Here is an 11,397-nt window from a genome sequence, read left to right as displayed (position 1 = left end):
TTAAAAACATATAACAAATTTCCTCGCCTCTTTGACTAGGGTTTTCTCCTTCTTCTCCTCCCTCTGCCTGCAGCGGTGCAACCTATCAGCCTCCAAATCCAATGGTAAACGCTTCTCCCTTTCCTTTCTTCTTCTTTCGATATCAAATTAAATCTTTACACAAAACCAACTAATCTTTACATTTTGTTTTTTAAATTCATTGTTTTGTTGTGAATTGGAATTGGATTTTTCTGAACTTAAGGCTTCAGAGAAGAAACTGTCGAACCCAATGAGGGAGATGAAGGTGCAGAAGCTCGTTCTCAATATCTCTGTTGGAGAGAGTGGAGATCGTCTCACCAGAGCCGCCAAGGTTTCCTTCACCCGTCAATGCTTCCACTTTTATTTTTTATGGAAAAAAAAAATATTTTTTAAAAATTTTAATTTCTGTTTTTCTTCTTGCAGGTGTTGGAACAGCTTAGTGGCCAAACCCCAGTGTTTTCCAAAGGTTAGTTCTCAAATAAGTTTCTAAATGGGTAGTTCAGTGAAGTGTTTTTGAAGAATTCCCCAAGGTTTAGGGTAGTTTATTTTAGGGTTTTTAATGGATTTTTTTAATTGCATTGCCAAGACTCGATGGCCTGACAATAGGGTGGAAATGGTAGGCTGAGTTTTGAAATTTTTGTTAATTTATAATGATTAAGTGTGAACCTGTTCTGTGGTTATAATCACAGTAGTGGTGGGCTTAATGAATGCATTTAAATGTCAAATTTTCTTCAGAAACTTGATGCAGAGGTTCATGGAAGAACTGAAAATGAGGATTCTGATAAGTGTATGACTTTTTTCCTGCTTAATTTAATTTAAAGCTTGTATTCAAGTTCGAAAGACGGAAAACATAGTGTATTGCTCTGTTTGAATAATTTTAAATAGTACTACTTGCTTTACCACTAGTGTATAATAATGGTTTTTGTATGCTGGATATCTTTGGCTGTTCTTCACTGTTGATCGGTAAGTAATGTTTTTCCTCCTCTTGGTTTTGACAGCAAGGTACACTGTTCGTTCCTTTGGGATTAGAAGAAATGAGAAGATTGCATGCTATGTCACTGTCAGAGGTGACAAGGCGATGCAACTTTTGGAGAGTGGTTTGAAGGTGAAGGAATATGAACTTCTCAGAAGGAACTTCAGTGATACTGGTTGCTTCGGCTTTGGTATTCAGGAGCATATCGATTTGGGAATCAAGTAAGTTGAAGAACTCTTTGATTTTTATGCTGTTGATTTACTTTTTCCTGAGGTAAACATTATAGGACAGAAGGGAAGTTGATGATTTGATATAGGTTGTGGTGTGCACAATGCATATTCAAAATTTAGGATATGACATAACATGTTTCTTCCCCTTTATGCTGCATTCCACTTTTGACTTGAACCAAATGCTAACTGGTGTATAAATATGGGAGTTTCAAAATTTTCTTTTGTTGTTTTGGACTTTGGTGCTTATATGAAATCTGTTTTTGATGATTTTGAGGAAGCAGGACTTGCATTAGTTAGGTTTGGTTTGCTAATTAGTTTTTGGGTGTGATGTTGTGTCGAATTAATTAACTGGTTTTGCAAATTGTATGGCATGCTGTCTTTAAATGACATTGTCAAGTCTTTCACTCTTGGATTCATTCCCTTGTTATGTCAACAAACTTTTGGTTAATTTCTCCTCATATATTTTTTATTGTGTTTTCAATTTCTTTGATTATGAAGATTTCAATTTACACATATTGGTCCTTGAGCGTTTACTCTGCTTCAGGTATGATCCTTCAACTGGTATTTATGGAATGGATTTCTTTGTTGTTCTGGAGCGTCCTGGCTATCGTGTGGGACGTCGCCGAAGGTGCAAGTCCCGTGTTGGAATTCAGCACCGGGTCACAAAGGAGGATGCTATGAAGTGGTTCCAGGTGAAATATGAGGGAGTGATCCTTAACAAGTCTCAGGCAATTTTTTAGTTAGATTGAGTTCACTTTAGGAGTGTGTGATCAGTTTTGTTAACTATAACTTGATCTTTCTGTGATAGTATCTTAATTTTAAGGCAGGTTTTGAATCAATGTCATTTCAGTTTCATGATGAAGCATTTGGATTAACAATAGCCCTTTTTAAACGACATTTTTACTGCAAAGAACTTGTGAACCCCTCGTTATGCAATTATGCTTGTCAATTTACTTTGTTTTCTTTCTACCACATTAGAGAAGCCTGTGTGCAAAACATTTTACTTGTGAGTGCTCAAATTAGGGAAATATACCTCAATATATTTCGCATTCCCCTAAAGAGAAGTGCTGGGAACAGACATTTTTTTAAATACGTTCTCGTACCAGTTACAATTTATTGAAAATATCCTAATTTTGTGATTTCTATGTTAATATTCAACTATTAATGATTTTGTAGTTTTCAATAGATTTTAATCTATTAGAGTGTTAGGAGTGTTTAGAGAGTTTGTTCCTTGCACACTTCTTCCCCTAAATCCCTAATCACTGAAGTGAATTCATGCGTTGACATTCAATAATCAATAACATTCAATAACCCTTAGGCCCCGGGAAGAAATTCTGCAAAAATTGGCCAGTATGTTAATGCACTTCATATTAATTTATGTTGAGAATAAGATTATTTTTTGTTGAAAATATTTTTATTTGATACCATCTCTTGTTATTATGTTTAATATGAAAAAATGAATTAAGACAAGTCATTCTATGATAGCAAATATGCTTCGGTCACTTGCATGACCAAGATTTTATTTTTTAATTATCATAATATTGGTGTAAAATATTTATTGGTATTGTCGGTGGTTAATTTGTCAAAAAAAAAAAATAAATTTGACTGATCACAGTAATTTTTTTTTCCTCTAGAAACTGATGGATCCATGACATGTTGGTCTTGGCTAATTGATTTACCCATGTATAATTTTGAGAGATTTTTTTATTTAAAAAAACAGGCGATTATGTTAATATTGTACATTGATCTAAGTTTTTTTTTTATCCTCTATAAATTGACTCTTCTAAATTATTTTTTGGCCAACTCATCTAAGTTTCATTCGAACATGAATTACATTTGCACAAATAATTAGTAATGCATTGGTATGGTATGAAGCAAGGGAAAACAATATTTGTGACAGCACTATTATTCAAAGCGTACCTGGGTATGTCAAATTCCACATGTCAAACGAACTAAGGCACTAATGCTACAACTAGCAGATTTTATTGAATGCAAAGAATGCACAAATGTCTGGTAATTTCATCTCAGCAGTCAAGCGTTATCGTGAACTCTATCACTGATATGTTTGACTATACAAAACAGAATAAAACCAACACAAAGGATCTTTTGTAATTTGAAACTATGCCCTGATGTGTACTATGTGTTGGTTGGTCGTTATTTTGTTTTCTTACATAGTGGACAAAACTTCAGTAATTAGCCTAATGAATTTTAATTATGTAACAAAGCATCTTAAACGGAACAGAAATTAAACTAGTCTGTTCAAATAAAAACAATGATAATAAAATAACAACATAAACTACCAGTCTAAAAAACTAAATTAACGCAAATAAAAATAATGATAATAACATAACATAACATAAACTACCAGTCTAAAAGACTAAATTAATGCAATTTGCCGGGGTAGGGAGCTTCAATCAGAAAGCAACCTTGCATACATATTCAGATTATTAATTCCATAAGATAAAGTCTATGATCTCTATATAAACCACCGTAGTCTTTCTCATCAATGCATAACAAATTAACATTTCTCTCTATAACACAATCTCACCAAACCGTCTCTTCCAAAACTCATTAAACTTTTGCTGATAAGAAATGGCTTTCACTAGCCAAAAACAGTACACGATAGCTCTATTCCTCCTCCTTGCACTTGGGATTCCCCAAATGATGTCTCGCAAACTTCATGAGACATCTATGCGAGAAAGACACGAACAATGGATGGCGGAATATGGCAAAGTCTACAAGGATGCTGCAGAGAAGGAAAAACGTTTCCTGATATTCAAGCACAATGTGGAGTTCATTGAATCATTCAATGCTGCTGCCAACAAACCTTACAAGCTTGGCGTTAATCACCTTGCTGACCTTACAGTTGAGGAATTCAAGGCTTCCCGTAATGGATTGAAGAGGCCTTATGAGTTAAGCACAACACCATTTAAGTATGAAAATGTGACTGCAATTCCTGCAGCCATAGATTGGAGGACAAAAGGAGCTGTTACTTCAATCAAAGACCAGGGTCAATGTGGTAAGATATAGAAGTCATATAAGTACTTTGTTATGCTCCATAATCATCATCATTTACTCCTTTGGTCTCATTTTATGTTCCTTTTGAAATATTTCTATCTCAGTAATCATGTATTAATTACTCTTTTTCAATAGTGCTCCAGTTTAATCAATCAACCTAAAATAATTTGCATTTTAAGATCCTTTAGAAAGTTTCAAATGGGCGTTGAGTTGAATGTGCCTTGGAATGTGTGCCAACAAAAAACCAAACACACACTTGAGCTATGTCAAAAGTCCCTAGAGGGTCCCAAATGTTTTTTTCTATTTCAAATGTGCCTCAATTTCATTGTACTGAAACGAATTGGATTAATGTTATGTTAAATTTTGTTTGGAAAACCAGGGAGCTGCTGGGCATTTTCAACTGTGGCTGCAACTGAGGGTATCCACCAAATAACTACAGGAAAACTAGTTTCCCTCTCAGAACAAGAGCTAGTGGATTGTGACACAAAAGGTGTAGACCAAGGGTGTGAAGGGGGTTACATGGAAGATGGGTTTGAATTCATTATCAAAAACGGTGGAATCACCAGTGAGGCTAACTACCCCTATAAGGCAGTTGATGGAAAATGTAACAAAGCAACCTCACCAGTGGCTCAAATTAAGGGGTATGAGAAGGTTCCTCCTAATAGCGAGAAGACACTTCAAAAAGCCGTGGCTAACCAACCAGTGTCAGTTTCTATTGATGCAAATGGTGAAGGTTTCATGTTTTACTCTAGTGGAATTTACAACGGAGAATGTGGGACTGAGCTAGACCATGGTGTTACTGCAGTGGGTTATGGCATAGCTAATGGAACTGACTATTGGCTAGTGAAGAATTCATGGGGCACACAATGGGGTGAGAAAGGATACGTAAGGATGCAACGAGGTGTAGCTGCCAAGCATGGTTTATGTGGAATTGCCTTGGATTCATCGTATCCAACTGCTTAAATAGTTCAATTATGTAAAACGTGTTTCATGCTTGCCTTTTATTTTGCACTTATGGCTATATTTAAATGTAAACTCCTCGTTCAAGCACTTTAGAGTTATATATACTCTTGCTATAAAGCTTTATATATATATATATATATATATATATATATATATATATATATATATATATATATATATATATATATATATATATTACTGAAAATCCAAAATTCACTTCACTAATATCTACGTTTTAGAAGAAATTAGGGTCAAATTATGGTTTGAGATATCCTTAGGGAACACCAATCAAAAAATTAAGTTAGAATGTTATGTGAAATTTGTGAGGCTTAAATATAAAATTGATCCTTTAAGTTGATGTCTTTTTGTTTTTGTTTTATGTATAAATTTTTATTTTTTAAGTTTTAGTTCCTATAAATTTAAGACTTTCTAGTTGCAATCCCTATCATCCATTGCTGTTACAATTTTTTTTTTAACAATTATGTTATCCTACGCCCTATGTCAGCTAAGAAATGTCATCAACGCCATGTTAGCAAAATACCAGGTCATAAAAAAGTCATGCCATTAGTGTCAAATAATAGTGGGACGTTAGTATTGATATCATAGGAATTAAAAATGCAAAACAAAAAAATTTACAAAGACTAAAAGAGAGAACTTAAAAGGGACTAAAATAAAAAGAAATTAATTAAAATTTTTATGTATAACAAATTATATATCTTTAAAGTCATGCATGTTCACCGCAATGGCTTCATACATAATTTTTTAAATTATTTCTTTTATGTTCATTTTAAATCAAATTTATACATGATATTTAAATTTAAGACTTAAATATATTTGTTTTAGAAATATGCAACTTTTTTTTTTCTCTTTTAGTCTATTTATTTTATTTTTCATTTTACTCTGTAAGTTTGTTATTTTATTTTTAATTTTTTGTCTCCATAAGTTTTTTTTTATACTTTTAGTCTATGTAAGTTCTTTTTTTATAAGTCTCTAGTTTTTTGTTTCCTTTTTATCTTTTGTTTCTATGACATCATGTTAACCTAACACTGTTGTTGATGTGTCACTATTAGAACAAAGGAGACAATGAGTGAAAGTTTGGAAAAAAAAAAGAAAAAAAAAGTTTCAAGTCCCACATCGCTCAGGGTAAACACTTGAGTAGTGTTTCACTCCCTATATATAGAGTCCCTTTCTTCATTTTTTCTTGTCCTAGTCGAGAAGCATTTCCTCAACTTTTCTTTCTCCCTCCCAAATCTCAGCCGATGCATTTTCGACAAACTTCTTTTTCTTTCATTTGGTCGCACTAAATTTTCGGTTGGCTATTAGAGTGACTTTTCAAGTCATATTTTCGGTTGGCTATTAGAGTGATTTTTCAAGTCATATTTTCGGTTGGCTATTAGAGTGACTTTTTCAAGTCATATTTTCAGGTGGCTTTAGAGTGACTTTTCAAGTCATACAAGATGGTGTAATTCTAAAAAGGTTCCCTCAGTGCAGTGAGAATCTTATACAGTGATCTGGACTGTTTTATCCTGGGGACTTCGTGGTTGATAGTCTGCTTGCACAATTTTTGGCAGTGCCACGAAACGTTTTAAAGAAAGTGACATTGTCCGTGACTCAGCCAGTAATTTTTTCGGTTTGCCATAAATTATTTTAACAACAATTTTAAGACGTGTTTCGGTTCTGCCATGGCTACCGTAGATATTACTGGCTCGAACAGGAATGACCTCAACAAACCTTTTAAGTTTGAAGGGTATCATTTCAAATGTTGGCAACAAAAGATGATGTTTTCTTTAACTATGAGGAAAGTTGCCTATGTTTTGAACACTGATATTCCAGTGGTACCTGAAGATGCTGAGAAGGAAGTGAAGGATAAAATGACTATGGAATTAGCCCTCTGGAATGAAAATGATTACCTATGCAAGAATTTCATTCTGAATGGGTTAGCTGACGATCTATATGATTATTATAGCCTATATAAGTCTGCCAAGTTAGTTTGGCTGGCTCTGGAAAAGAAATATGATACTGAGGAAGCTGGGACTAAAAAGTATGCTGTTAGCCGCTACATCAAGTATCAAATGACTGATGATAAATCAGTAGAGTCTTAATCCCATGAGATACAAAAAATTGCTTATGATATCATATAAGAGGGTATGGCTTTGGATGAGCAATTTTAGGTTGTTGTCATCATAGACAAGCTGTCTCTTGGTTGAAAGGATTTCAAAAACCTTCTCAGACACAAGACCAAAGAATTCTCTTTGGAGTCTCTGATCACAGTCTGTGCATTGAGGAAAAGGCACGCAGACAAGATCAGAAAGATGAAGTGTTGGTTGTGTCTCACAACAACACTAAAAGGAAGAACACAGGTGCAGTTCTGAAGCCTACTGGATAAAACTTTAAGAATCAGAACCGCAATATGAACAATACCTCCAACCGCAACAAGAACCCCCCAAGGGTCCAACATGCTAGACAACATCCATCTGACAAGAATAATCCTAGTGAACCATTCCTCTACTACAATTGTGGCAAACCAGGACATATGGCACGTAAATGCAGAAATCCTTCAATGACAGGTGCTCCCCAGGCTAACATGACTCAAGAGTCATACATAGTTGTGATAACCGAGATCAATATGATTGGAGGATCAGATGGATGGTGGGTAGACATTGGTGCCTCCTGCCATGTCTGCTATGATCGTGCTATGTTTAAAACATACACAAATGTTGAAAATAAGAAAGTACTGCTGGGTGATTCCCACACCACCACTGTTTAAAACATACACAAATGTTGAAAATAAGAAAGACTTTGATCCTCAAAGATGTGATGCATACTCCAGAGATGAGAAAGAATCTGGTTTCTGGTTTTCTTTTAAACAAGGTTGGGTTTACTCAGACCATAGGTGCAGATTTATTTACTTTGACCAAGAATGGGGTATTTGTAGGGAAAGGGTACGCCACTAATGACATGTTCAAATTGAATCTTGATATTAATAAAGTTTCTCCTTCTGCTTACTTGCTGTGTGATTTTAATATCTGGTATTCTAGACTTTGTCATATAAATAGTTGTTGCATATCTAACATGAGTAATTTAGGATTTATTCCAAAGCTATATTCAAATCACTTTGAAAAATGTGCTTTTTGCAGTCAATCTAAAATAACTAAGAAATCACATAAATCAGTAGTTAAAGAATCTGAGCCATTGAATTTAATACATTATGATATATGTGAATTTGATGGAACGTTAACCAGAAATGGAAAATGATATTTTATCACTTTTATTGATGATTGCTCTGATTATACATATGTATATCTTATGAAAAATAAAAGTGAAGCGCTTGACGTGTTTAAGTTATATGTAACAAAAATTGAAAATCAATTCAATAAGAAAATTAAGAAACTTCGAAGTGATAGAGGCACAAAGTATGATTCTGGATTGTTTAATGAGTTTTATAATTTGCATGGAATCATACATGAGACGACTGCTCCATATTCACCTGAAATGAACGGTAAAACTGAAAGAAAGAACAAAACTTTAACAAAATTAGTTGTAGCTACTATGTTGAGTTCTAGTGCAACATTTTTTTGGTGGGGCGAAATTTTATTAACTGTTTGTTATGTGCTAAATAGAATCCTCAAATTAAAAAGCAAGACATCTCCCTATGAGATATTAAAGAAAAGACAACCAAATTTGTCCTATTTGAGAACTTGGGGATGTCTGGCCTATGTAAGGATCCCAGACCCCAAGAAGGTTAAACTCGCAAGTAAAGCCTATGAATGTGTGTTCATTGGTTATGCTATTGATAGCAAAGCGTATTGGTTTTATGACCTAAACACAAAAGTGATCATAGAGTCAGATGATGCTGATTTTTATGAAAATAAATTTCCTTTTAAATTAAGGAATAGTGGGGGTACTTCATCCAGTCACCTTCCTGCTATTAGCAGTGAAAATCTAGCACAACCAAAACCAGAAATAGAGCCTTGAAGAGGTAAGAGAGCAAGAATTGTTAAAGACTATGGGCCTGATTATATGGCCTATACATTAGAGGAGGATCCATCAAACCTCCAAGAAGCTTTGTCTTCTTTGGATGCTGACTTGTGGCAAGAAGCCATTAATGATAAGATGGATTCTTTAGAATCTAACAAGACCTGTCATTTAGTAGACTTGCCTCTTGGTTTCAAACCAATTGGTTGTAAATGAATCTTGAAAAAGAAGCTAAAACCTGATGGTACTATGGATAAATACAAGGCTCGCCTTGTAGCCAAGGGTTTTAGGCAAAGAGAGAATGTGGATTTCTTCGACACCTTTTCACCAGTTACTAGAATAACATCTATTCGGGTGCTAATATCTCTTGCTGCTATTCATAGTCTAGTGGTACACCAAATGGATGTTAAAACTACTTTTTTTAAATGGTGAATTGGAAGAGGAAATCTATATGGAGCAACCTGAAGGGTTTGTGATTCATGGACAAGAAGATAAAGTCTGCAAGTTAGATAAATCTTTGTATGGTCTAAACAAGCACCTAAGCAGTGACATGAAAAGTTTGATAACTTAATAGTCTCGGATGGGTTTAAGGTGAATGAAAGTGACAAATGCATTTACTACAAATCTGCAAATAATATTTGCATTATCATATGTCTATATGCCGATGACCTTCTCATATTTGGTTCAAATATTCATGTAGTGAACGATGTGAAATTATTGTTGTATAACAACTTTGATATGAAAGACCTCGTAGAAGCAAGTGTAATCCTTGGTATTAAGATTACCAGCGATGCAGATTGGAACACTCTTTCAGATGATTCCAAAGCAACCAGCGGCTATATATTTAGCATAGCTGGTGGGGCTGTTTCTTGGAAGTCAAAGAAACAGACTATCTTAGCTCAGTCCACTATGGAATCTGAGATGCTAGCACTAGCAACTGCCAGTGAGGAAGCAAGTTGGCTGAGAAGCTTACTTGCAGAGATTCCGTTATGGGAAAGATCGATACCAGCTATGTTGATCCATTGCAATAGTATCACGGGTATTGCAAAAATTGAGAACCGTTATTACAATGGTAAGAAACGACAGATACGTTGTAAGCACAACACTGTTAGAGAATTACTCTTAACAGGAGCTGTTAGAGTGGATCACGTGCGCACTTATGATAATTTAGCAGATCCTTTGACGAAAGGATTAGCTAGAGAGAAAGTCCATAACACTTCTAAAAGAATGGGACTATTGCCCTTATTGTGATGATAATTCATGATGGTAACCCGACCTAAATGACTGGAGATCCCAAGAACTAGGTTCAATGGGTAATAACAAGTTATGAAGTGATATGAGATGAACATGCTGTTATAAGTGAAAGCAGCATGATTCCTAAAGTAACAAGAGGATGAGTTATGAAAAAAAAATTCATAATTCTTAATGAGATCTATACTCTACGTTGAGTGGAGTACCTAGGCTACAGGAGTACTCTTGATAGACTCACCTATGTGAATGTTGAAGTGGGGGCCGCTTCATATGAAATTTTGGGCAAAAATTTCTAGAGCGTTCACTATACCGGGATAGACGTGCATGACCTTTAACGCACGGGCTTTATAGAATACACCTATGAAAAGGTTGTGTGTGGTTTGATGTCGGAGATAGAGTTCAAGACTTCGAGTCACTCTAGCAAAATCTGAATCTTACTCACTATGCAAAGGTTCAAGTTGTATGACACCTTTGTTTATGCACAATTTTATGAAATCGTCGAAAATCTTTTTTTCAAATTTCAAGTGGGGGATTGTTAGAACAAAGGAGATAATGGGTGAAAGTTTGAAAAAAAAAAGAAATAAAAATCTTTAAGTCCCACATCGCTCAGGGTAAACACTTGAATAGTGTTTCACTCCCTATATATAAAGAGCCCCTTTCTTCATTTTTTCTTGTCCCAGATGAGAAGTATTTCCTCAACTTTTCTTTCTCCCTCCCAAATCTCAGCCGATGCATTTCCGACAAACTTCTCTCTCTTTCTTTCTGTCGCACTAAAATTTTGGTTGGCTATTAGAGTGACTTTTCAAGTCATATTTTCGGTTGACTATTAGAGTGACTTTTTCAAGTCATATTTTTAGGTGGCTTTAGAGTTACTTTTCAAGTCATACAAGAGGGTGTAATTTTAGAAAGGTTCCCTAAGTGCAGTGAAAATCTTATACAGTGATCTGAACTGTTTTATCCTGGGGACTT

General features: G+C 34.8%; 2 protein-coding genes across 2 annotated transcripts; both read left to right on the top strand.

Annotated features, from left to right (window-relative positions):
- LOC114378187 (60S ribosomal protein L11-like) lies at positions 1–2,174 on the top strand. Its single transcript, XM_028336732.1, has 5 exons — positions 1–104; positions 242–349; positions 442–484; positions 1,017–1,212; positions 1,766–2,174. The coding sequence occupies exons 1-5, from the start codon at positions 102–104 to the stop codon at positions 1,959–1,961; spliced, it is 546 nt and encodes a 181-aa protein (XP_028192533.1). The 5' UTR covers positions 1–101; the 3' UTR covers positions 1,962–2,174.
- Positions 2,175–3,617: 1,443 nt separating this feature from the next.
- On the top strand, positions 3,618–5,304 carry LOC114379694 (ervatamin-B-like). The gene is made up of 2 exons (XM_028338382.1): positions 3,618–4,240; positions 4,619–5,304. The coding sequence occupies exons 1-2, from the start codon at positions 3,814–3,816 to the stop codon at positions 5,200–5,202; spliced, it is 1,011 nt and encodes a 336-aa protein (XP_028194183.1). The 5' UTR covers positions 3,618–3,813; the 3' UTR covers positions 5,203–5,304.
- Positions 5,305–11,397: the final 6,093 nt, after the last annotated feature.

This window comes from Glycine soja, chromosome 12 (genome assembly GCF_004193775.1).
Source record: "Glycine soja cultivar W05 chromosome 12, ASM419377v2, whole genome shotgun sequence".
NCBI classification, from domain to species: domain Eukaryota; kingdom Viridiplantae; phylum Streptophyta; class Magnoliopsida; order Fabales; family Fabaceae; genus Glycine; species Glycine soja.
This window is presented reverse-complemented; position numbering and strand designations above follow the sequence as displayed.